General features: G+C 46.6%; 1 protein-coding gene across 2 annotated transcripts in view; it reads left to right on the forward strand.

Moving 5' to 3' along the window:
* The window catches only part of ABTB3 (ankyrin repeat and BTB domain containing 3), a gene marked incomplete at both ends in the record, with an annotated part of 259,402 nt that overhangs the window by 156,318 nt on the left and 75,280 nt on the right, over window positions 1-27,804 (forward strand). For both annotated transcript variants that reach the window (XM_080935712.1, XM_080935713.1), the window contains one exon: window positions 4,763-4,967. In XM_080935712.1, coding sequence (XP_080791838.1) covers window positions 4,763-4,967 — 205 coding nt within the window. The remainder of the gene's footprint in view (window positions 1-4,762; window positions 4,968-27,804) is intronic.

Raw genomic sequence — 27,804 nt, forward strand, 5'->3', positions numbered from 1 at the left:
GTGGGCAGGTGGGTGGATAGATATATACATTTAGATTGTAAATATCTAAGAGGTAGATTACAATTGACTTGTATAAAGCAAAAATAATTCCAATTGTCAAAAAATCTACCTGATCTATTGCTATGAAAGTGATTGAAATGTCAAAGGACTTCCTATGTGCTGAGAACCTTGCACATGAAACATCAAAGTAGCATATCCATTTTATAAACAAGGAAGGGCTATAACCCAAATCACATTGTCACACAGCATAAAGAACATGGATTCCCCAATGACTAACTTAATACTTTCAGTTCTCCTGGGAGGCAACTGTGCTGAAATAATTCCAAATAAGTACCCAGGGGTAAAGGCATGAGGCTTCTCTCCCAAAGACCCCAAAATGGATTGTGGGTTTTGTTTGTTTTGTGTGTGTATGTGTGTGTGCGCTCGAGTGTGCGCTCGCGTGTGCACTCAAACCTGGAGTCCTGTGACTGGCATAGACTGGCTGGCCAGGAAGTCCCAGGAATGGGTTGCAGTTGCTGCTCCTGAGATTTCTTCTTCTTCTAAAGATGGGGTTTTGTGAGATCAAACTCAGGTCTTCACAAATGTGCAGCAGGCACTTGATAACTGAGCCACCTCCCAGCTCCATCTTGGCCAGATTTTGGTTGCTTTTGTTTTGCAGATAGCTGGAGAGGGGCAGAGACATTCAGATCTTTAGCCAGCCCACCAATGTGAAGTCCTTAGATAGGTGTGTGTTGATGTCCACAATGGTACCGAGTCTGAGCTGCTGGCTCCTGTCTACCTTCCTTGCAGCTTTCAAACACAGTGTGTTTCCACCTGGTGATCCCAGAGACAGAGCATCCTGTTGTCCACCGACCTTGTTTGGGGGCTCTTCAGTGCGGCAGACTCCTTTCCTGTTCTCTACATGAAGGGGTCCTGGGGGCTTCCTGCCCATATGTCGTTCAGAGGGAATTTCTATCCCGGCTGCCTCGCTTTCGTCCTTTGCTGTTTCTCCAAGCCTCAGAGACAGACTGGCTTGGGGATTAGCACCGAGTCAAGAACAGAATTTTGTTACATTACAGATGTGATTGCTGGGGTGTCCAAGATGAAAGTGCAGCCTGGGGGGTGACCTGTTATTTTCCTAATAGGGCAATAAGCTGAAAAGCAGAAGGTGCTCTCAATCCAAACACAGAGAGGACTCTCCTTTGTTGCTCTGTTTATCAGTGACCTCAGAGACTTGATTGCCCACATGGGTCGATTTTCGCACCAATTTAATGCCAGTACTGCCAGGAAACATCCACATAGACACACCCGAAAAGGCTTTGCCAGCTGTCATGTGGCAGCCGCCGATCCAGTAAGGCTGACATCTAAATTAGCCCTGGCACCTGCTGCTTAGCCCTTGCCCCTGCTGACCAGGCATTAATCCTTCGGATTGTACTTTAACACCTCCCATCAGAAATGGCAGCGCTCTGAATCTTGCTTTGAGGAGGACGGTGGAGCTGCGTCTCCATCCAGAGGGAGGGACTTAAGGGCATTATGTCCTTCCAGGGGAGGGGACTATGCTTTTGCCCATCATCATTTATGTAAATAGAGAACCTAAAATACAGTTTAGATCCATAGAGGAAAAGCTTCTGCTCCCTATGTGGCCCTATGTTCTTGGGTTTGGAGTTCAGGTAAAGTATGTCATTGAGAGATAGAGATAGATAGATAGATAGATAGATAGAGAGAGAGAGAGAGAGAGAGAGAGAGAGAACAGGCCTAATGGCTCATGTCTATTGTCTTACCACTTAGGAGGGAGACTGAGTCAGGAGGATCCCCACAAGTCCTATCAGACCTGGACTAGATAGGGAGTTCAAGGCCAGCCTAAGCTGCAAAGTAAGATTGTAAAGATTTGGCTGATGATTGTAATCGGCAGGCCTAGCACTTGCAAGGACTAGGATGAGGACCCACAGACTAGGATTCTAATAAAAGGTGTGTGTGTGTGTGTGTGTGTGTGTGTGTGTGTGTGTAAGTGCGTGCGTGCGTGTATGAGGATACCACGCCTTGTGTGTGGGCTATCCACAGAGGACAGAACTGGGGATCAGATATTCTGGGACTAGAGCTGGTGCCGCCATGGGCAGCCTGTCGTGGGTGCTAGGAGCTGAACTCCGAAAGAGCAGTGCATGCTTTTAATTGAGCCGTCTCTCTGGTGCCAATTTTAACTCGGGCCTTCCACCTGAGGAGAATTAGCCGAGGCCCGTCAGCATTATAGAAGATGTTCTGCTTTACTGAGAGTCTACTGATCCTAAAAAATACCCCATAAAAATATCTAGTCAATGTCTGACTAAGCAACTTAGCTCCACAGCCCAGTCCAGTTGACACATAAAACTAATTGTGAGTCTTACACAAGTGGGTCCAAAGATGTGGAACACACTCCACTGTACATGACATGACTTTCTTTAGTGGCCAGGAGCAGGGCATTGAAATGCATTTATCATGTGCTGTTTTTTTTTTTAAAGCTGCTTTAATCATAATTACTTAAGAAAAGCTCTGATTGATATGAGCCCCCAAACCTCTTTTTGATACTTTGTTATTCGTTTAAGAAGAAAGCAGGAGCAACAATTGAGCTGTCTTCATCAGATTTTCTTTCTATTTCTGGCAAGTGATGCTCACAGTCTATTTAGGAAAGAGATGTAATTTTCCTCATTACACAGATGTATTTAAATACAACAAAACGAGTACATTTCAAATTAAGCAAGTAGCAGGAAAGATTGCTCACTTTGGCATTGCAACATCCATGAAGGATGGAACCATTGTCTTAGCTCAGAACAAAGATGAGCTTCTGAGCTCCACCTGCCTCCCACAGGAAGATCTTCCCTTTGACCAGAAAAACATGTGTAACTTGATTCAGAAGCCTGATTTGAGGGCAGAGAGAGCTCAGAGGTTGAGTTCCTACTCCTAGGGGCTGGAGAGATGGCTCAGCAGTTGTGAGTACTTCCTGAGGGTGCAGTTTCAAGCACCCACATGGCAGCTCACAACTGTCTGTAACTCCAGGATCTGACAGCCTTACACACAGACATATACACAGACAAAACGAAAATACACATAAAAAAGTAAAAATAAGTAAATTATGAGGAGTTCCTACTACTCTTGCAGAGAACTGGAGTTCAGTTCCCAGCACCCTCATTATGTAACTCTAACTGCCTTGAACTCCAGTCCCAGGGAATCTGGTTCCTTCCTGTGGCCTCTGTAGGTATCATATTCACATAATCAAACCCAGACTCGGACACACATGAATACACATTAGCAAAAATAAAATCTTTTTTAAAAAATTTGATTTCTCCCTGAGAAAGAAGAAAAAAAAGAACAGCATGTTTTTCAGGTTTGCTAGTGCTGAGAAGAGGGAAGCAGACTCCAGTGTTAAAGAGCGTGGCTAAGTGCTTGGATTCTTCAGAGTCCCAGGTTCAAACCCCAGCTTCCTCTTACATGTTTATAAAGCTATGAAACCTGAGAAGTAATGAAACCTCTTTGGACTTCCATGTCTTCATCTGTAAGCAGACTCACAGTATTGTATGAGGTGCTGGAGCTTCAGAGTACATAGGTTTGGCTCCTGGGACCCCTTATCAGCTGACTCCCAAACACCTGTAAATTCAGTTCCAGGGTATCCGGTACTCTCTGGATTCTTCAGGTACCTACACAGATGTGCACATAAATTCATGTATGCACGTGTACCATGGTCACAAAATACCCAAGGAAAAAGGAAAGGATACCTTAGCTTACAATTTCTGAGCTGCCAAGCTGTGACCACTTGGCTCTCTGTTTTGTTTGTTTGGTGTGTGTGTGTGTGTGTGTGTGTGTGTGTGTGTGTGTTCTGGACCTGTGGCAAGGCAGAACGTTATGGTAGACAATGCATGAGAGAGCTAACTGCGGACAAAAGCACACCTCTCTAGGGTAGGCACCAAGGAACCAACCACCTCCCAACAGCCCGCAAGTCGTGAACTCATCAACAGATTAAGTCCTTCAGGCTCTAAGCACCTCCCAAAGGTCCCTGCTGTGGAATTGTAGGCAAGCATTCAACGCGTAGACTTCAGGGTGCACATTGAGTTCGATCTACTTTCTAGACATGAATTAAAGATCCAAATGGTTGCTGGGACCCAGGAAACACCACGTAAGAGGGAGTTATTGTAGGAGGAGAGGTCAGCACACAGGCAGTTCTAAGCTTACCCCTGAGAGCTACTGAGAAAGGGCAGAGTGCTAATTGAAGTGGACAAGATGGCTCTAGCATGGCTTCCTGAAGCTGTCAGCCACACGGAGGATGTGACAGGAGACACCGTGAGGCAGGAGAGGAAGTTAACAGAGATCAAAGCACAAAGGCCTCCTCTTGCTTCTTAGAAATTGGATTTCGAGGGCTGGGTTTAGGATGGTAGGATGCCCAGCTTGCACAAAGAAGCCCTGGGCTCCATCCTCAACACCGCATAGTGGTGACAGCGCATGTCTCTAATCCCAGCGCCCAGGACATGAAGGCAGGATCAGAAGTCCACATTATCCTCTGCTGCATGGTGACTTTGAGGCTATGGTGGGCTACACCAGAGAGGAGAGGAAGCAACTGGACTTGCAGAACAGCATGACTCCAAATGATCCCAAATGATCCCGCAGATCATGTCCCCGACCGTCACATGGCCAAGAGTGGTTTTCCTCTCTGTTTGATGTGGGGCCGTTTCAGTGTCTGGGGGAACCAGTGTCTCTGCAAAGATCTTCAGGGTGGTGTCTGTGCCTGGAGGTTCTAAAACTTTGCTTCTGTCCGTAGGTGATCTTGTGTCCCGGGCGATGCACCATCTACAGCCCCTCAATGCGAAACACCATGGCAACGGCACGCCCCTGCACCACAAGCAGGGGGCGCTCTACTGGGAGCCGGAGGCCCTGTACACTCTTTGCTACTTCATGCATTGCCCGCAAATGGAGTGGGAAAATCCCAACGTGGAGCCTTCCAAGGTCAACCTCCAGGTGGAAAGGTACGTCTTCCTGGCTCCCAAGCATCACGGAACAGCTCTTGGCTCACCATAGCCTTGTGATGGGTTGGCACAGCTCTCTGAGATGAAGAGAGGTTGCGGGGTAGGGGTGGGAAAGGATTGCTGCCCCTATCCCGTAGCACACTGGAGGGAAACCTCATGACCTGAGGAGATATCTTAAAGCCTGGTGGGGCTTTGGAAATAGCCTTATATGTGGCTGGTCCAATACAGGATAAAACGGGCCTGGGTCACAGGAGTGTACCTATGTATTTCCAAGGGGAAGGAAACTCTGGAATGCAGTCTGGCTTCCTTGTAAAAATAGATTGTGCCATCCTCTTAAATTTCTTCATCTTTCTTTCTTCATGGCTACCTTGGGACCTCGGGTTGATTAGAGCACCCCCATCCTCCAGCCATAAGAGGGTCCCTGTGGATGCTACAGTGACACCTCAGCTGTCCTGGAGAAGACACTTAGCTGTCCCTGTAGCATAGAATCCTTGTGGGAAGAGAGGAATGGGAAGGGGTTCTGAACTATGTCCCAGAGAATCACCTAGGAGAATAGGCATTGAAATACAAACTTCCTGTGCTCCAACTTGGGCACTTATGACTAAAACCTGAAGCCTTGGTTCAAAGCCTCCCCCTCCTCGGCCTTGGTTTCTTCATCTGCAAAATGGGATATAAAAAGCAATGGACAAATTTCCATGTGAAAACATGTCCTGCTGGACTGAAATATCCACAGTCCCTGAACAATATCTAACCTCAGCCGGACACACCAGCACCTTAACTTCTTTGACTAAAGGTCCTCAGAGCTGACGAAGTGGAGGCCACTGGCCTCAGCCTAAGAGGTACCAAGCCATTCAGAGCCTAGGCAGTGGTGAGATTCCTTGACCCACCTTCCTTATGTCACCTTTGATCTTTGCATCTCTCTAGATAATGCTACTCCATCCCCAGCCAAGCACTGCATCCTCTAAGGCAGACGAGTCTCATTTCATCCTGCCTCTTACCTTCAGGTTCCTATTGTCTAGTCTCACATACTCAGGTGAATTCTTGTAACCCCAGCCTAACATAATAACTACCTTGTGATCCATACAGATTTCTATGTTTGTACAAGGTCTGTGAGCATCATAATGTCCCATCGTTCAGAGTCACTGCTGAGATCAATGCTAGGTGCACAGGGGGAAGCCAAGAGATACTTACACACTAGAGACATGGACTGTTTCCATCCCAGCTGCCTATGGAATATGTCCCTCAGGAATTCTGACATCATCATAGAACTGAGACCATCGTATATCCAAATCCGCTGCTCTTCCCGTCTCTCTAGTCTCTAAGGAAGGATTCCCATTGGCTTGAGAAAAACTGTTGGCAGGCATGTTGCAGTGTGACATTTCTCTCATTGTCCCTTCCTCCAAACAACCCTGTTAACTTTGCCTATATATCGCTGGGAGAAGCAGGGTTGCCTTGTGAGCCCCTCCTCCACTCATGTTAGAAAGTTAACGGGGCCAAATTTTCTTCAGGTCCCCTAGGATAATCACAGACACTGATGATTCAATGGAGCAACAGCCATGTTGTACCAGAGGACCAGTGTTCTACAGTGCATATCTCATGCAGCATCTATGACGTCTCATGACTGTTCCCTTCTCCCCAGGCTGCTCCAGCTGTGGGTCATGACCCCCTTCTCTCTCACCTTGATTACTAATGCTGATCTCTCAATGATCTGCACACCAGTGAGCTTTTATACCTTCTGACCAGCTCCGCCTTCCTCACAGTTACCAGATTTCAACCACTAAGAACCAACAGCCATAATGTTATGTGGCCCTGCCCATACGGTGGTTCCTATGGCCACTGCTTATCAGCAGACATTTTCCCGTCTTGTGTCTATTTCTCCACTCAGAGTGTGCTTGGAGCACTTGAAAGTCTAAAAAGGCCCCGTAAGAAATGCAGAACTTCCAGAACACACTTGAAAGGGACATGAGCTACGTGTCCCGGATTTCCTCAAAGCCATTTATGTCATGCTTTTCATCCCTCCTCGGTTGGGTTTTCTAAAACCAAAGAAGATGTTAACATTTCTTAAAGTCCTGGTTGCTTTTGTCTTCTGGAAATCCTACAGTTTGGGGAGTCGGGTGGATGCCAGATTGGAATCCCAGCCTGGCTTTGTACAGTTCTGAGAACTTGAACAAGCGATTTCACCTCTTGGGATCACCTTTAATCATCTGTAACATGAGAAAGGACGCTCCTCGTGGGACAGGTACATGAAGTGAGTTAGGTATCAGAGCTCAGACACCCAGAGCAATCCTTCACCACTGCTGCTACCAAAAAAGAAAGCTGCTATCATGCAGTTTTTCCCTCTAAAATGTTCTTATCATAGCCCTTGCTGAAGCTGATGAGCGGCTCTTTCTGCAAGAACAGCTCTCTTCCTGTCCCTTAATACTTTTGAGTTTAACATCTGAAACCATTATACATGGATTCCAGGGGAGAAGTCCTCAGATTCTTTTTCAGTAGGCTTCAAAAAGAACTTCCGTGGGAGACAGGACTCCTCTCTGACTTATATGCTCACCCCTGTCAAATGGTATCTTCTCAGCACCCTCTTCTGGCAAATCTATATAGGGCCATAGTATATACATATGTGTATGTGGGGTGTGTGTGTGTGTGTGTGTGTGTGTGTGTGTGTGTGTGTGTGTGTGTCTGAGGGGTTTCTATGTGTGTGTATGTGGTATGTGTGTGTGTGTGTCTGTCTGTCTGTCTGTCTGTCTGAGGGGTTTCTATGTGTGTGTATGTGGTGTGTGTGTGTGTGTGTGTGTGTGTGTGTGTGTGTGTGTGTGTGTGTGTGTGTTAGACCATCAGCTCCTTAGGAATAGGGCTGATATAAGTTTTCTCATTCCAACAGAGAGCCTATGGAATAACTGGCTAAAAATGTGGATTTGTTCATTCATGTCTCACTCAGTCACTTTTGGTTCAGAGAGTCTTTCTTGACTGAAATGCTAAGATGAAGCTTACAGAAGCTATTTTCTGTGAAACATGGACTCACTTCTCCAGTTGCTATGTTGTTCTGGATGGTTCCATTTTTCTTTGTGGTGGTTTGAAGAAACTCATCCAGAATATGAAATTAGTGTGGCCTATGTTTTTTCAGGACTGTGGCTACTATTTCTAGAGCTATTAGAGGCTGTCAAGCATGGCAGGTACATTCCTTTTGTTAAAATTCAGACAGATTTTTGTGAGATTTATAATTGAGCTGTTTATTTTCCACACCATAGTGGTACGTTCAAACCACCTTACTACTGAGGGTGAGCTTCTTTTTAAAATAGAACTGTCTTATGTTGAGAACAAGTCCCTCAAGTCATTATCTTTGCTGTAAATATCAGTGATTCCTCGATGTCTTTGGCCACGGGTGGGTTCACTTGTTTATTGCCACAGTGTACAGTAATAATAATAATAATGAGAGAACAAATAGGAATGCATTGTAGCCTTAATTATCTGGTACTGCGTGGGAGGAACAATGAAGAACTTCACTGGGAAGAGACACAGACGGGTCTGCCTGCCCCCGGTCTTCTGCAGGCAGAATGTACAAACAAAAGTGGCAGTTTGCTTTCTGGGGGAATCTCAACCACAGCCGTGAACATCATTTATTCATGAATTGCCAAGCGTTGGAGGAAGGCTAATGGTGTGTAACAAAACAGTTTTGCCAGGCAAGAGAGTTTACACCTGAAGAAACAGAGTTCATAAAACAAGCAGACCATAACCTTAGAGGTAAATATCATCCGGTTATATCTTCATAGATCCTCACTTTGCCATGAGTTCACCCCCCTATTACTTCTTAAGGCACTTTCAGCCACAGGGCAAACAATGTTCCTATGTCAGCCGATTTGCAAGGGCTTTCCTAGAGTTGTGCAAAACATGCAGAAGGCAGGAAGTAAATATTCTGTCAGAATGCTTGCTTGCCCAAGTTGAGCCCAGAGGGACTGCTTAAAGCAAAAGCAAAGCTCCAAAAGGCTGGGCACAGGCAGAAAGCTCACATACCCTGTCCTCTTCTGTGTGAGAAGATGACCTGCGATTAATTCCCCGGCTCTGTTCCCCTGGAAACTTGGTAAAAGTTGCAGTGCCAGCTGTGTTACTAGGCAACACTGTGCATTGTCAGAATGGCCACATATTGATAAATTACATCTGGCCTAATGGTTCTAGAAATGTCTGACAAGGATTTTCTCAATTCTCTGACTCTGGTCACTCTTTTGAAGGGACCTTGGTAGCTAAATCTATTAGATTATCCAAGAGAGGTGGGATTTGTAAGCTGCAGAAATTTCCCCAAACTATTCAGGCAAACCTTGTCCCCACATCTGAGTGTCCTCTGGGTATATGGTAGCTCCTCCAGAGTAGTAGAGTAAAAGACTCCCTGCATTCCTGTTGACTAGTACATGGGGTGCTGACTGCTGGCCAGACAAAGTCTAGGATAAACTGTCAGTCTGGATGTTTCGTTGAGCCTTCAAAAACTTCTGATGGCCACTGGAGTCAGGGAGCTAGAACTCCAGGCTCACAACCTAGAATAGTATCCAGGTGACAGCAGGCCAAGACACCTGACTTCACATCACCACCACTGACCATGAGACACTCCAGAAGACTTCTGTGACCATTACCCCAAGAGAGGAAAATCTCTGTCACCATTCTTGTCAGCTAGACATGACACCTGTCACTTCTTGTATTCTCAGATCGTACGCTTGTACCTTTGCAGAGAAGTCTGGGAAGGGGAACTTGTAGCTTGGGGAACCACAGCACATAGCATGGGGAATCCTCATACCTGGGAATGTTAGCTCTTTAAATAATAATAATAATAATAATAATAATAATAATAATAATAATAATGCACATGCTTTATTTTCATAGTTCAGTGCTTTTGACTTTATTGGACATACAGGTCATAAGTGGTTGGCTTCTACTCTAACAGATAAGAACAAAACTATTGTCCCAGCACAAGGACACATTGAGTTGACACCCTGGAAGTCTCACAAGCTGAAAAGAGAAGACATGGCTCTAGCAGCTTCAATGGGGATTACAATAACTCTTCTCAGAGAAAGGATGCTGGCTCCTCTTTCAGTGGGAGAACTGTGTTGGCTCATCCATCTAGTGGGCCCAGGTGAACAAGCACACAAAGAGTCCTGCCTGATGCATGACTCTTGGTGACTGAATTAGTTACCTGTCTCCTTGCTGTGTGACAGACATGCCTGACAAAAGCAATTTAGGCAAGGAAAGATGTGGTTTGGGCTTATGATTTGAGGACAAGAAACTGATGAAAGCAAGAGCCAGACATGTGGTTGCATAGCATTCGCAATCAGGAGACAGAGAGGGTGGTGGAGGCTAACACTCAGCATCCACAATCAGGAGACAGAAAGGGTGATGGAGGCTAAAACTCAGCATCCACAATCAGGATACAGAGAGGGTGATGGAGGCTAACACTCAGCATCCGCAATCAGGATACAGAGAGGGTGATGGAGGCTAACACTCAGCATCCACAATCAGGATACAGAGAGGGTGATGGAGGCTAACACTCAGCATCCGCAATCAGGAGACAGAGAGGGTGATGGAGGCTAACACTCAGCATCCACAATCAGGAGACAGAGAGGATGATGGAGGCTAACACTCAGCATCCACAATCAGGAGACAGAGAGGGTGATGGAGGCTAATACTCAGCATCCACAATCAGGAGACAGAGAGGATGATGGAGGCTAACACTCAGCATCCACAATCAGGAGACAGAGAGGGTGATGGAGGCTAACACTCAGCATCCACAATCAAGAGACAGAGAAGGTGATGGAGGCTAACACTCAGCATCCACAATCAGGAGACAGAGAAGGTGATGGAGGCTAACACTCAGCATCCACAATCAGGAGACAGAGAGGGTGATGGAGGCTAACACTCAGCATCCGCAATCAGGAGACAGAAAGGGTGATGGAGGCTAATACTCAGCTGGATTTCTTGTTCTTATTAGGTCTAGAACCCCAGGAGACAGTGCTGCCCACAGGTAAGGTGGGTTTTCCCACCTCAATTAACCTAATCTAAATAATCCTTCACAGATGAGCTCAGAGATTTGTTTCCATGGTGATTATAAATCCCACCAAGTTAACAACTAAGATTAACTACTGTAAGGGCTTTTGGAAACTCGCCCCAAACAAATATCAACCACCAACCACAGAAATGATTGGAAGTAAGAAAAAACATCCATGCCAAATTTAAAATAGCCGATACTAGAGGCCAAGTTTTAAAATATTATATGGTTGTAACTTGGACACGGCTGCAACTTACTTTATCTAAATTTGTTCCAACCCCAGTAAGTGTGAAACTGCAAGTGATAGTTCAACAAGGTGCACACATTAGCAGATGATACCCCATAGCCAAACTGGTCCATTGCCAGTTTGGAAAATACAGTTTTCCTAGGACACAGCTGTAGTCACTCACTCACATATTGTTTATGTGACAGCTTTTGAACCGTGGCAGAGTTGGATCCTAGCAACAGATAATTGAATGTTCATAAACCTGAAAGGAGTGTCTGGCCTCTGCCAGTACAAAATACTGACCTTGATGGGAATTGTAACTATCACTTACAAACAACAACAAATCTGATTGAAATTGTAAATACCACTATACTCTTGATGAGGTAAGGTATGTGTGTGTGTCTGTCTGTGTGTGTGTGTCTGTCTGTGTGTGTGTGTCTGTCTGTCTGTGTGTGTCTGTCTGTGTGTGTGTGTCTGTCTGTCTGTGTCTGTCTGTCTGTGTGTGTGTGTGTTCATAAAGCTTTCCCTCTAGATCCTGTTAACACAGTGGTTCTTAATCTTCCTACTGCTGTGACCCTTTACTACAGTTTCTCATGGTGTGGGGACCCCCAACCATAAAGTTATTTTCATTGCTACTTCATAACTGTAATTTTGCTACTGTGATTTGTATTGTAAATATCTGATATGCAGGATATCTGATATGTGACCCCTGTAAAAGGGTCATTTGACGCTCTCCCTACGAGGAGTCATGACCCACAGGTTGAGAAGCTTTGTGTTAACCTAACTGGAGTTAATTAACTTGCCCAAGGGTTAGGCAAAAGCTCAAGATGAAGAGCTTGAACCCGAGGAGTTGTCCCCGGGTGCGTGTTCATATTCACTTGGCTGTTTCCCCCTTAACAGATGATGGATTTCCTTTTCATTGACAATGATTGAAAACCTCATCTCAGATCCTTAGAACCGTGATCTTTATAGATGCTTATAGGTCATTAAAATGAGCGTTCTTCTTAAGTAAAATATGATGAGCACCAAAAAGCAATGAAGAAGAAATTGCATGGCCCCTGTGACCAGCAGCAAGGACTGAGACCTCAGACAAAGGTGTTTAGGTTGCTTCATGACACCCGGTCATGGTTTCATTGCTGTGCAGAGACACCGTGGCCAAGGCAACTCTTTTAAAGGAAAACATTTAATTGGGACTGACTTAGAGTTTCTTAGATGTAGTCCATTGTCATCATGGTTGGAAGCATGGCAGCATGCAGGCAGGCATCTGCTGGAGAAGGAGCTGAGAGTTCTACATCTTGATCCCCTGGCAGCAGGAGACTGTGAGCCACACCAAATGTAGCTTAGCATAGGAGACCCCAAAACCTGCCTCCATCATGACACATTTCCTCCAACACAGCCACGCCTCCTGATAGTCCCACTCCCTGTGGGCTAAGCATTCAGACACACGAATCTCTGGGAGCCATATCTAGTCAAACCACTGTACCCAGTGATGCGGGGACATGTCCTTATAGTCTGTTCACTGATTAACCCCTGAAGGCATAGGTTTCAATGAACTGCTCTGCCACTGGACAGGGGAATTACAGTCAAATGGTGTTCTGGAATAATGAAGCCCACTTGCTTTATTCATGTTGAAGACGACTGAGGTCCTACTTAGGACTTAGAGGACTCACCTCGAGTCACGGCCATGTTTATAGAAGCTGTGCACGGTGGTGCCTTGGTTTCTTTGCCCATGCGCATCCACTCGGGAAACTCTCTCTTCCTTCTCCGCCACCCGAAGTTTCTATTGCAGGGTTAATCTTGGTTAGCCTTGGGCATCACCCCTCCTACCAACCCTTCCTTCCTGCTTGACTGTACAAAGTAAGCAAACCCAGCTCAGCACATTGCATATCATGAGCACCAGGTAGATGCTTGCAGAACCAAATCTGCTTCGTTCTAACACTTAGGAATCCTGGATGACAACCATGTTATCAGTCCCCGCTCAGACAGCCCTCAGCTTAGTGCTTGCTGGCTCTGCAGTTCCCAAGCTGTGTGCTCTCCAGGCTTGCTTCCATGATGGTCATTCAGAAGTGACTCCTCCTTCTCCACCTGTTTGGATGACTGCTGAACTCATAAACATGGCCACGTGCAGTTAGCGACACACACAAAAAGGCCCCCTTCCACCCTCGGTCTCTTTCTGGTCCCCTCTCCATATTCTCCCTGCATATCTCTCTCTCTCTCTCTCTCTCTCTCTCTCTCTCTCTCTCTCTCTCTCTCTCTCTCTCTCTCTCTCTCTCGCTGTCTGCCTGACAGCATCTGTATAACCCTTATGTCCCCACTCCAAGATGGCCTTTCATTCTCCTCTCTCTCCAGTAAACTGCTTATGCTAGATCTGCTGTTTGGTGGCACACCTTGGTACCCCAACCTCCCCGCGTTTATAAACACACACAGGTGATTATTCTTCACCCACATCTCTACCCCCGGAATCCAGTCCGGCATCTCTTAGGTGCCTAGTGATTTCAATGAGCCCTTATTATGTGGCAGGAGCTCTCCCAAATCCCATAGGTGCACAATATGTCACCTCTCTCTCCCACCCAAAGGATGGAACAAGGTAAACTCGGGGCCCATGGTCAGAGTCCTGAGTACAGAACGGGTCAGAGCAGAGAGGCAGGCCCTGTGCAAGAGCAACACGTAGGCTGGAAGGAAGGTGGAGAGACCGATTGCCAACAGTGAGGATCAGAAAGGACCACTGAGCAGGGAGGTGAGACTAGCTAGGGCTGTGCCCGAGTGCCCAGGTGCTGTCTAGGTAGATCTCAAGATGCTGGCGTGGGATTCTGTTATTTCATCAGCATCTACTCTGTGTCTGGCATGTACCATGGGAGGCACTTTGTAGACAGAGTGTCGTATTACCCCTACATCCTTGTCTGCAGACAAAAAAATATTAAACTAATATTAAGAAAAGAATTCTTATTCAGAATCTAACAAACAGCATAGCCCATTCGTTATATATAAAATTGGTGGGTAATAATTATATTTTCAAAGCACAGTGAGATTTTGATCCATGTATACGTCTGTTAAGCAAGAGAAATATGCCTGGGCCATTCTTTAATTCTGGAGGTATAGCACTTAGATTGATATGCTGGCTTTCACCCTCATTGACTGAGTGATCTTGGATAAGTTACTCAGCCACTCCAAGCCGCACTTCCCTGGAGCATAATAGAAGCTCCTGAAGTATTTCACACTGATACATTTAAAGGTCTTAGCCCACATTAGAAACAATGGCCTTTACCAACCACCTTCTTGTCTGTGTACCATGTGAGCTTGGAGCAGGCTTCCAGGGTTTGAATTGGCTGGGGAGCCTGTTAAAATGTAGATTGAATTCATTAGGCCTGAGGGCGGGGCTTACACTTTTTCTTTCTAACTAGCTCCCATACAATGCTGTTGGGGACCTGGGCATCACTCTATCAAGGTACTGCCATTCTCTTTGTTTTATTTTTGTTCAGTGTTTTTACCAACCTCCATTTTTTTTAAGGCTACCTACAGACAAGGATCTAGCTTTTGTAGTGAGCACTTCTTTTGGTGGTGGGGCTTTGTGGTTTCTTGTTGTTTGATAACCATCCCAGTAAGGGCCAGCTCCAGCTTCCTTTCTTCTTACCCCAGGAGCCTCTTGTTTACCTGGAGAAACAGGATGTGGCATTGTTCAGAGCTCTGCTCTGGAGCCACCAAGCAAAAAACAGCTCCCAAGTTAATGATCACCTGCAGCTTCCCCAAGGTGGCCTGGTGTCTCTAGACAGCTCAAGGCTGGCAAATTAATGCAGAGCTGTGCAAAGGATGGGTAAGGCAGTATTTGACAGGGACCGTCCCCAGGGACAGCATCCAGGCAAATGAGACTTCTCCAGCATCTGGGCTGTTGACATCTGCAGCCTCAGGACTTGTTAAGCAGCTTTGGCTGGGTTACCTAGGGAATTTACCTAGGGAGAGGGACAGCTTGTGCCCACAGGTGACAAGCTGAGGGGCAGGCTCAGCCTAAAGAACAGCAGCTATCCGAAGCATGCAGGTATAGCCTGTCTGCCAGCAGGTGTGACACTTTTCATCTCCAAGGCCAGGCCTCCTCTGGATCTGGGCACCAAAGCAGGTTCATGGGGTCTGACACCAGCCTTTCCTTTCTTTGTAGGAAAAGATGCTCTTACTTATTAATTCTGTAATTTGTATGTGTGTATTCATGTGTGTATGCGTGTGTGCTTGTGTTTCTTTGCGTGTGTGCAAACATGCCTCTCTGTGTGTGTGTATGTGTGCATGTGTGTGCGCTCACGTGAGTGAGATTGTGTATAGAGGCCAGAGGCCAATTGTGGTTTCCCTTCATTCTTCAAATGCCGTTGTCCATGTGCTAGCTACCTGGGTGGTTTGTTCAGTCATGTTGGCCCTATGTTTGGAGATAGAATCTCTCACCCACTAGTCCAGGCTGGCTGGCCAGTAAGGTGGAGGACCCTCCTGCCTCTGCCTTCCCAGCAATAGGGTGACAAGCATACATTGCCATCTGAATATTTTTTTGCACAGGTTTTAGGGGTTAACTTCAGAACCTCATGCTTGTAAGAGCATCTGTCTTAGGGTTTCTATTTCTTCACAAACATCATGACCAAGAAGCAAGTTGGGGAGGAAAGGGTTTATTCAGCTTACACTTCCATATTGCTATTCAGCACCAAAGGAAATCAGGACTGGAACTCAAGCAGGTCAGGAAGCAGAGGCCATGGAGGGATGTTACTTACTGGCTTGCTTCCCCTGGCTTGCTCAGCCTGCTTTCTTATAGAACCAGGTCTACCAGCCCAGGGATGGCACCACCCACAATGGGCTGGACCCTCCCTTCTTGATCACTAGTTGAGAAAATGCGTTACAGCTGGATCTCATGGAGGCATTTCCTCAACTGAGGCTCTTTTCTCTGTGATAACTCCAGCTTTTGTCAAGTTGACATAAAACCTGCCAGTACAGCATCTACATTACTAACTGGGCCATTTCTCCAGCCTGTGAAACCTTACATTTATAACATAAAGTCTCACAAACTAGAGCTGCACAGTAATCCCTCCCCAGGTGTGGGTGTCTAAATGAAAGAGAATCAAACCAAACCAAAGAGCCAGAGCCCTAACACAGAGAGCTTAGCCCCCTTTTAGATGCTTGGCAGCTGGTGTGACCTAGTGGGGGAACTGATTGGTCTCATGATGGACAGCGGGGACCTAGGACATCACCATCATCACAGAAGTTTCTGTGAGACTCAATGCAAGCAGCATTTTAGGACAGCAGCCAGTGAATACCTGCTCCTTTCCCAAGCACCATAAAAGGAATCCAGACCCAGGACGAGCTACCTGCTGGAATGTGCGCCATGGCACCCCTTTGATCCTCGGACAGCCAAGCTCAGTTGTGTTTTAATGTTTTTGTAAAGCTGGCATTCATAATGATGGGTTTCATTGTGACATTTTCATGTATGCGAGTCACGTACCCTGCCCACATCCACACATTACCTCCGTCATTCTCCCTTTCTGAAGTCCCACTTTCCAAATGGACCTCTCTACATTCATGTCTTATATATGTATATTGCTTTAGTCTAATTTCCTCATAAGAAAGAAAACATGATAATAGGTTTTCCCCGGGCCTGGCTTATTTTGTTAACCTGACGGCTTCCATTTCTGTCTACCAATAATTCATGATCTCTTCTTCATCGCCGGATGAAACCCTGTTGTGTATGAACACCACATTCTCCCCATCCATTTGCCTGTTTGGCTAATTCCATCTCCCGACTGCTGCGAACAGTGCTGAGTGTGAGTGTGAAGCAGCCCCGTGGTGTGAGGATTGAGAGCCCTTCCAGTACACACCTAGGGATAGCTTGACACAGCAGCCCTGTTTCAAGGTTCTTAGGAACTTCTGTAACGATTCCAGTCACTGCTCCACCGGTTTACACCGGAAGTGAATGGCCGATCCTCCTCCTCCACATCCTGGCCAGCATTTGTTGTTTGTTTTCTCTCTGTTGGCCATCCTGGCTGCGGTGAGACAGACTCACTGTAGTCTCTGAGTTATGATTTGCATGTCCTTCAAGGCTATGGATAGTGAACATTTCATTCATACACTTGTAGTTATTTGTGTTTCTTTCGAAACCTTTCTGTTCAACTCACCTGCCCGTTATTCTTTTTATTAACTGGGTAATTAATTATCTTTATTAATTGGATGACTTTGGGGGTGTTTGATTGTGATGAAGAGGCTATCTTTTCTCCAATGAATGATGGGTCTAGTTTTGATTCTGTTGGGATGATAAAATATCCCACCGAAAAAACAACTGAGGGGAGTTTATTTTAGCTCACAATTCCAGGATCCAGTCCTGTATAGCAGGGATGTCAGGCAACAGGAACTTATAATCACTAGTTACATCACATCAGCATTCAAGAACGAAGAGAAATGAATGAATCCATGCTTGCTTGCTTGCTTGCTTGCTTGCTTGCTTGCTTGCTTGAGCTCTAATCAATTCCTTCGTTCTTCTGCTGCAGAGCGCCTACCTAAGGAATGAAGCCACCCACAAGGGGCTGGGTATTTCAGCATCAATTATCCCAGTTATCTTGCTCTGTTGCCCAAGGCAAGCCTTGAACTTGTGATCCTTCTGCCTCAGCCTCCTGAATAGCTGGATTATAGGTCTATGCCTCAAGGACTGGCTTAGAGCTAGGCTTCTTAAAGTATCTTTAGCATCTCATGCTGTTTCTCCAGAAATTCTCAGGATGCCAGCTGCCTTGTAAGTTGCAGGGCATTGGTGGATCTTCACAAGAGTCATGCAAACTTATTCTAATCATTATTCCCTTTTGCTATTCCTGTCTTTAGACTCAGAGAGGTTAAGCAGCTTGCCCAAGTCACACAGCTAGTGAGGAACCAAACTAGGATACAAAGGCAGGAAGCATGAGCCCAGAACACCTCTCCCAGCTACATGCCCTGCCTGAGGCTGAAGAACCCTGAGCGGGGCAGAGGCCTGAAAACAGTCTTGCTTTCAATCTGCTTCCCTTCCCTGGCTGGGGTCTGAACAAATACTGCTAATGATTACCGGAACAAAGATTGCCAGATTACATCATCTAACTTGATTACAGTTTTTAAACCTTAGAGACACGTGTTAACTTCTTCAATCCCCATAAAGGTAAGCAGATTGCTAATGAACACATGATAAGCACACATTCGGCTGAAGCTTGGGCACCGTTTGGTTCCGGGCCTGAGCAAATGGGTGTCATCAGCATAACCATTGCCCTAATATTTGTCATTTCTTTTTAGTGAGTTTAAAATCCTCCTTCGTGATCTCGAAGCATAGACAACAGTGTTATTAACAACAGTCTCTTCCTCAGTAGATGGGAATACATTCATCCCTCTTTCTCCCTTTAACTCTGCACAGTCCGGTGTACCTGCACCAACCTCTACTGCTTTGAGGTGTGCCTCATAGGAAAGTGGTACCTCAGCACTATTTGACAATCTCAGATTTTGGCTTATGTAATTTTTTTGTTGTTTTTACTCATATGAAGCCTTCGATTCATTGTCCACTTGTCCCTCCGACAGTCCGTTGTGTCCAGTGTCTGCCGTGAGTTTTGCAGTAATGGGAGCTGATGGTCTTCCAACTCTTAGGGAGCAGGAGCACTCTGAAGATTTCGATGAATGAGTTTGGACCTCCTTCATGAAAGCCTCACAAGAAAGGGGTGATTAGTATAGTCTGAATTTTATAGATGGAGAAGGCGAGGCAGAGAGGAGAGGCAAGTGGCTCAAGGTTACAAGAGTGACAACCAAGGGGACTCACAGTCCAGCAGCTTAGTCATGGTATAGAACTGTGACACTTAGCTGCTATTTCAGTCCCTGAGCAGAAGAGGGGGAACCACGAGGCCTTGTGTGGCTCCAGCTTGGCACCACTGAAAGTGCCAAGTGCCTAAGTAAGGTACAGACAGACTACCTGAAGAACACAGGTGAGGGGTGCCACAGACAGACAGACAGACAGACAGACTACCTGAAGAACACAGGTGAGGGGTGCCACAGACAGACAGACAGACAGACAGGCTACCTGAAGAACACAGGTGAGGGGTGCTACAGACAGACAGACAAACAGACAGACAGACAGACAGACAGACTACCTGAAGAACACAGGTAAGGGGTGCTACAGACAGACAGACAGACTACCTGAAGAACACAGGTGAGGGGTGCTACAGACAGACAGACAAACAGACAGACAGACAGACAGACAGACTACCTGAAGAACACAGGTAAGGGGTGCTACAGACAGACAGACAGACTACCTGAAGAACACAGGTGAGGGGTGCCACAGACAGACAGACAGACAGACAGGCTACCTGAAGAACACAGGTGAGGGGTGCTACAGACAGACAGACAGACAGACAGACAGACTACCTGAAGAACACAGGTAAGGGGTGCTACAGACAGACAGACAGATTACCTGAAGAACACAGGTGAGGGGTGCTACAGATAGACAGACAGACAGACTGCCTGAAGAACACAGGTGAAGGGTCGTACAGACAGACAGACAGACTACCTGAGGAACACATGTGAAGGGTGCTACAGACAGACAGACAGACTACCTGAAGAACACAGGTGAGGGGTGCTACAGATAGACAGACAGACAGACTACCTGAGGAACACAGGTGAAGGTGGTACTTAAGTCTGACTTTGGAAGCTGGGTCAGCTCATGTACTTATATGGTGAAGCCAGGGAAGTAATCCAGGGATGGAGTCAGTGGCTCTAGATTTAAAAACAAACAAAAAAACAACTAAAGATTCATGGTGGATATAAAAAACATCTCTGGAGGACCAGTGCTAGGGCCGGGAGACCTTTCCTTAACACTTTGCAGAGGTACAGATGTTTCGCTGTCAAAATGCCCACATGTTTTCCCAACCGCTGATAAAATGTGCCCCACCCCTGACACCCTGAAGTTACCACCATTGTGGTCTGTCCTTGCTGTGGACCTGGGAGGCCCTGTCTGTACTGAGGTCACGAGATAGACTGCTGCTTGGCCTTGCTGGTAATTGAATATTTAGAATACCATCCATGAGTTCAAAGTAGTGGGGGTGGTGGGGTGGTGCTGACGACCTACCCATGTGGGTTGATCTTTGAGCCTCTGAAGGCTGGGGTTGAAGGTAGGCGTCCTGGGGTGCTTGGGAGGGGGCAAGAGAAGAAGTCAGAGCCTGCCCATCTCAGGATGTTCTCCTGGCATACTCTCCTGTCCTTCAGGTACTGTGCTGAGCTACCCCTGAGGCCTGAGAAAGCCTCTGTTCTCCTTAGGGCCCTTGCTGAGGAGCTAGACAGGCTGTGGAGTGCTAGCCTGGGGCAGGTCTGGGAGAGTGCTCGTCAGAATTCCTGCACTTGAACTTCAGGGTCATCTTGTAAGAGATGGCCAGTTTTCATAGTTTACTAATGGAGAAGAGAGTGAAAGGTTCAAAACCTTGCGCAAGGTCACAGTGGCTGGCTGGAAGCTGAGCGCTCACACTCAGAGACCCCAGGGGTCCTATCTTCCTGACACCTCTCTGTAGCTCCAGCTGCAGATGGTCCCCCACGGCTTCCAGGCCTGTGTCTGGTGCTGCTACACTGAACTCCTTGCAGGCAGAGCTGAGCTCTGTCCATCTCTGTCTTCTTGGTACTGAGTAGGTGAGAGAGTTAGGCCAGCCAAGCACAGGACACAAAGGCAGAGCAGCTTCCTGCGAGAGTCCCAGAGAGTGACAAGCCCACAGTCTACAGAAGGCAATTCTCGCCAACTGATGCAGCGAGCTGGCCTCCCTCTCCTGTATGGCCCCGAGGCAAAATGCTTGATTTGCCTGAAACTGACAGGTTTTTGCATTCCCCTGTGCTTGGATTCTGCAGTACACAGGGAAAAGGCCAAAGCAATTCGGAAAGGACACCCAGCCATACCCTGGCTGAGATCCCCCACACCACGGACTGCTGAAGAGTAGGCATCCACGGCTGTGGATGTAAATTAGCACTGGATACTGCCCAGTGGGAGCTAAGAGCTGGAGGGGGAGGGGGAGGGATGGGGGAAGGACGGGAAGGGACCCTGGTTCCTGGAAGCTGTGATGCCCTGCACCACAGGCCCTCAAACCCAAGCAATCCTAGAACCATCGCCAGCTCCTCGGCCACATTTCCACCTTTCCCTTTCCCACTTCCAGTTTTTTAAAACACGGTTTCATGCAGCTCAGGCCTCAGAGTCAGGACATAGCAGAGGGCAGCCTTGAACTCCTGATCTTCTTGCTTCCATCTCCGAGATGCTAGGATTACGGGAGGGGACCGCCATGCCCAGAGCCAAACCAAGCCCTTGCACAGACCGCTAAGCTCCACCCACAGCCCCAGATGCCCCCTTTTCAGCTGTTCTGTAGGGATCACAGCCGGAGCACAGCCGGTGCCACACCCTGTGGGACTAGCCAGAGCATCGCTCTCCTCATCTGCCCGGAAGACGCACACCCGAGGTTCACACCCGTCGAAGGTTCACTCCTCAGCCTCTCCGCCGTTTCCCAGTGTCTTGACTTTTATTGATTTAATCATCTAACCTTCCGTCCATCTTGTGCTCCTTGCGTGCTGAATTTTTCTACAGCGGCAATATAAAGTGAGATAAATCCAATTTTCTACAGCTATTTTTTCCCGAAAAGGTATATAAGCTTTTTTTTAACTATTGGAAAATATAGAAAAATATAAAAAGAAAAACTAAAATTATCTATAACTGTGGCACCCAGGGGTAACCAAAAATTAGTACCTAGGGCACCTTCTTGTGTGTGGCTTTTTTTTTTTTTTTTTTTTTTTTTTTTTTTTTTTTGTTCTTTAATAGTGAGAGTTTTTAAAATATCTGTACTGTGTATATAACTTTATATCCCTTTATTTCACTTAATAGTGTCCCATAAGCATCTTTTTCGGTACTGCAGAACATTCACGCACATCATTTTTAATGGCTGTGAAATATTCCTTCTTGTGAATATACTGTAATTTGCCTAATGTTTCCCTGGTTACTGGTCATTTGGGTTTCTTCCAATTTGTGAATTGCTGTTCTTTGAAAACTACCCACCGTGGCGTGACTAAAACATCTATGGAGAGAGAATGGATATAACAAGAGGAGTCTGTTTGGAGGAGAGCAATTGAAAGATAATTCCCAGGCCCTCTGACGGCCAGTGTGAGCGAGAAACGACTCGCCAGCCTCCTGCTTCCTCTTTTCAGGAAGCAAGGCCTTGTGGGAAAGGCAACCTCCAGGTCCGCAAGCTTTCTGTCCACAGTCACAGAAAGGATCTCTTGGGATGCTCACGGTGGGCCTCCGTAGCTTCTTCACCGGCCTCCCAGCGAAGCTCCCTAACTAGATTAGTTGGGATTGTTCTTCATATTTCCACAGACAACCCCCACCCCCACCTAATGAAAACCGTGAGATTTTACAAAACGGACTAGAATGCCTAGAATTTCCAACCCATCTTCTTGGGTTGTTTGAAGTTGGGGGAAAGGCCATGTCTGCAACTCCAGAAAGCAAGAGCGTTGGCCTTACTCTTTTTGTAAAACAAAGGTTATTGCGCATGCGCCTATCTTGGTGCGTATTTGGTGGTTGTGTGTGCTTCTTTATAATGTAGATTTTGTGCCGTCAGCTTGTTTTCGTCTGTGTATATGAAACTTTGCCCAGGCAGGCTTATTCTCAGGCTTTAAAGACTGTGAGAAATTCAGTCAAGATTCAGCCAGTCAGGTTCTGGCGTGCCCAGGAATTTTGGCCACGAGGCTAGCAAAAGCAGGGAGCTATTTTCCCAGCCTTGCCTTTTCTCACTGCCAACTTCAAACTGTAAGGCTGGAGGGGATCTTTCTACAATCGTCTATCACGCTCTTCCCTATTCATCCCTGACATTGAACCTCCCCACCCTCAGGTGGCTGCTCCCCAGACCCTGGGCATCATGGTGTGGGCGGATGATTTTTTTTTTTTTGGTGAACAGAGAAGGAAGCTAGTACATGGGGAGATGGAGAACAAGTTTGGGAATGCTGGGATTTTAATTGGCCCTCTCTGAGGATCCACCTCTGCCCTGGAATCTCGGAGCTCTTTATAGGAACAGGCAACATGATACTCTGTCTGCAGTTTACTTCGTTGTAGCTCCGCCTCCTCTCTGCCTTGGTGGCCACTCAATGCCCCAATTGCTGACTGCAAACCCGGCTCCAACAAGCAAGCCGATATATAATCAGTGACAATCAGATTTCCTGCTATCAAGGTGACTTATAAGTCAATCCTGGGGGGCTACACTAAACTCCCTGGGTACCCTAAACACCAGGGGCCAGGCTTTCACAAGCCAGTCCTTCATGAGACTCCACCCCAGATCCTCCCTCCAGAGTGACTGTCAATAAACTAAGAACCAGCCAGTACTGAGCCTGTTCCAAATGGTTCTTCCTATTCATTTATCTTCCGTTGTACAACAGAGATTCCCAAACCCTTACCTACACAACTCCATTTCCCTAAAATGTCCTGTCTTCCCATATCTCATTCCCTCTGCCTCCACAGACTCATCCAGGGCTGGTGCCAGAGCACTGTCTTCATCACCTCGGAATGCTCCAACCATAAGGCTTCTAGATGCTGGCTTAATACTGCCTTTCCTTGTGCTTTTTCACACTAGAAGCTCACTGGGGGCTGGGACCTCGGCAGTGTCACCAAGCACAGAAGTTGGTGCCCAGAATACATTCTTCCATCCCGTAAATAGCAAACAGCTGCTTGGACAGACGAAACACCTGCCTTTGTGGGCCTCAGTTCCTACAAAAGATGGAAGGATCAACGGGTGATACTAATAGACAATTCATAAACGGAGAGAAGTAAAGCCAGGTGCTCTAATCAAGGGAGGAGATGTCTTAGGGTGGGCAGAAGGTTTCTCTTCACTGGAGCAGGGATCTACAGAAAGTGACACTAAGCCAGGGGTGGAGAGGACTGACCTCACCAGCCCCAAAGAACACTAAATGCAAAGGCCCTGGGGCAGGGTCACTCTCGACAAATTTAAGGGCCAGCCAGCAGGCCAGGTCAGACAGAGTAAAGGGAGCAAGAGTTGCAGATGAGGCAGGCAAAGGAGCATGGCTTCTCTTCTGTCTAGTAAATGCTCTGTAAAGGTCTGTGGGTTCCTTAAGGTGAGCTGGACTGAATTAAAACACCCTAGGCGCCATTGGGCTAGAAAACAAACAATTTTGGAAGCCGGCGCTTCCTGGTCTGCCCTTACTACCTAAAACACCAGAAGCCTTGTAATCAGTTCCTTCAGTTCCTTCAGCAGCTTTATGACCCGCTTCAGCCCGAGTCAGTCTGTCCAGGTATAGCAGGACCTTGGAGGTTATTCCAAATCCTTTCAGCCAGGGACGTTCACTAACTGCCCCCTTCCCCACCAGCATCACTGAGATCTCCGAGCTGGTGCTGGGAACATCTTGCCTCTGAGGAATAGAGGCTCAATGTGAGCCTGTGTTTCTAAGTCTCTTCTGTCTTCCGCAGGTCTTGGTTGGGGAGAGGGCTGCTGGAATTTTTTTCGGGCCCTTGGCAGGGTCTTAGGTCTGACTTTTAACCTAGTTTTTACCCAAGTCTGGTTCTCGTTGAGTACTAATGATGTGGAATTTTTTTTTCCTTTACTGCAGCTGGAAATGAGTCTCTATTCCTAATCATTTTCCTGAGACTTTATAAACCACTCCTGTGAAGTATCCCCCAGAGTAAATCGGGGAAGCTCACCAGCATTTAAACCAATCATAGTTGCAGACTTAGTAAGACATTCTGTTACATGGCTTTGCCTAAGGAGATGTGAGCAGGCAGCATTTCACCCCAGGTAGGGCCCCACAGCAGACCAAAGGCCAATCACACTCAAGTCTCACTTCCAGAGCCTGTGAGTTTATTGGGGTCACTTGAGCATGGTGAGAGATTACTCAACAGAGCACAGGTTACACAAGACACCACAGAAAGGCTCACGCCAGCATGAGAGACACTCTTAGGAGCTGTCTCCTGGAGCCTCTTACCTGAAGCTCAGACAGTCCCATCTAAAATGGTCTCCTGACACATTTTGTAGGTGGTAGTAGTGATGGTGGTGGTTTGGTTTGGTTTCTTTCCTGATTTTATAATGCTAAGGAGGGGCCTCAACCTTGTAAGTCTTTAGGAGCTTCCTGGGCTTCATGAGTTTCCCCACCCCCACCCCCCCCACTTCTTACTTCCTATGTGCCCCCTCCTTCACTCCTAGAGGAAGTGATGCAATCTTGAAGAACGCACTGTACAACACCCTCGTTGATCGTTTAACAAATATTTATTCATTCATCCTAAAGGCACTTATGGAGGACCAATTAGATACAACAGCACTCAGGGCAAGCTTTGCTCATTCGGTGATGACTGACTAGTGAGCAGAAATGCCCGAGCAGGAAGTGAATATCATCGTGGGCCTGAGCAGTGACAGGCTTCCGTGGAAGGGTTGAAGGGCGTAGACCTGACGCCCCTCCTCAGTGCAGTGTGGTTGGGTAGTACAGACAAGTACAGACATCGTCTAAGCTGGGGTGATGCTCAGTAGAGTATGTGCCCCGCAAGCCTAGGAACCTGAGTTTGACCTTCAGGACCCACATTTTTTAAAAAGGGGTTATGAAAATAATACAGAGGTCTTGTCAAAAATGAGTCTATTCTGGGCCTACGAGATGATTCACTCACTGGGTAAGGCCACTAGCTCTAAGCCTGATGATGTGAGTTCAAGCCCAGGGACCCACCTGGTGGAGGGAGAAAACCAGTTCCCATAAGTTGTGCATTCTCTCCCTCTCTCTCTCTCTCTCTCTCTCTCTCTCTCTCTCTCTCTCTCTCTCTCTCTCTCCCCCTTCCCCATCTCCCTCTCCCTCTCTCCCTCTAACACACACAATAATAATAATAAATTAAAATGTAATAAAAAAGTTAATGTATCTACTTAATTGTTAGGAAAATGAGGGTTTGGGGAAAAGGGAAATAAGACACATACGTAATATATAGTTATATGTTTCCTATCCATGAGGTCGTGACAGAATAAAAATCACTTTGAAAAAAATGGAGCCATGCACATTCTAATTAAGTGACTGGATTTAGTAGTGAAGCTTAAACTGAGACTTTGTGAGATATTTCTTCTACGTGCTATAGAATTGTGTGCGCGCCAGAGGATAATCGCTTTCTTTGAGTTGTATGCAGATGCGAATGGAAACGTGACCGCTGACCCGTGTGCTCAGCACATGCTAAGAGTGAAGGTCTCAGGACACTTGATAAACACACCTTGGCAATGTTCTAGAGAGCTCTCTCTGCCTCTCAAATTTTGATTTTTCATTTAATTTTTTTTTTAAAAAAAATTTTGATAGATTTAAAGCAATTTACATTTGAGAAATAAATATATCTGTCTGATGTTTTCTGAACGTATGAATAACTCCAATTACCCTTCTTCGGCCTTTGCTCTAGAGGAAAATTAGATGCTGTTAATAAGCGTGGTTTGCAGGTAGGTTTTGCTGATAACAGAACATCTGGAGTGAGGGCTTCATTTCGTTGGATCTATGTAAGTGAGCATTGGCTTGTTTGTATACCCAAAATTCTCATTTTTATCCTTTTTAAAAGGTCAGTGCCTGTCAGTACCACCACAGTCTCCTGTCTGAGCTGGAGATTTGGATTTGCCCCGTTATTTAACCTGTGTGTAGCATCTTCTGTCCAGATCTGACACGGTGCCCTCTCTGCCCACCTCGGCAGTGGAAGGCTCAAGAAACTCGCTTTGGGTAGACTCGGGACAAAATGTACACAGCAGAGGTCTGCCTTGCAGAAACCTGCCCCTAATTGGTTTTTAGCATTGACCCGGCTGGGAGCTGACCCCCAGGTTTTGCCTTGTATGTGGATTTCTCCCTTAATAATGTACCTGGGATCTAAGGCTCTATCAGACAAGAACACATTTAGGGTTTGCTCTTGCCTACAGAGGCCACCACATGACCCCTGCCCACACACCCGTGGGAGACTTCTCACCCCTGAGACCAGACTTACTCACACCTTCTTCTAATGCCGTCTCCACTGACGACATTCTGGACACCGTTAGTCTCTGACTGCGTTTCCCAGGAAGCAGCTGCCTCCTGGGCCACTTGCTTGTTGGGTGGATCAGCATCCCCTGAGGTCTCTCCTTGTCTGTGGTATAACCATGAGCCATTACACACTCGTACCCACACAGGGAAATGTCCTCCTTCTCATCCTGCAACCCAAATGTTTTTATCATATGTAACCCATGCTTCTGAGAACCAGAACCGGGCAATGGAAAACACTGAGCTGGCAGTTCTTTGTTACTCTGTTGCTAAATTGACTTTAATAACGATTAATCAAAAGTCCAACCACTTTAACTAAATTAAGGTGGCTAGAAGTGAGGAGCGTAATCTCTGTGCCCTTCCTTCCATTAGACAAGAGGGCGTGGGAAGAGCTTAGTGACACCGGAACCCTGGGTCTGTAAGGAAGGTGCTTCACTAGGGCTCAAATATACTAAAGTGATGTATTAGCCCTTCTGTTTTATTGGCCAATAAGTTATATTTCTATGTGTCAATCAGCTTACGGTATTGCAAGACATAAAGGATTCTTTGTATAAAAATGAGTCTACTTACATGTTTAAAATAGG

The sequence above is a fragment of the Micromys minutus genome, assembly GCF_963924665.1.
Source record: "Micromys minutus genome assembly, chromosome: 22".
Classification (NCBI taxonomy): domain Eukaryota; kingdom Metazoa; phylum Chordata; class Mammalia; order Rodentia; family Muridae; genus Micromys; species Micromys minutus.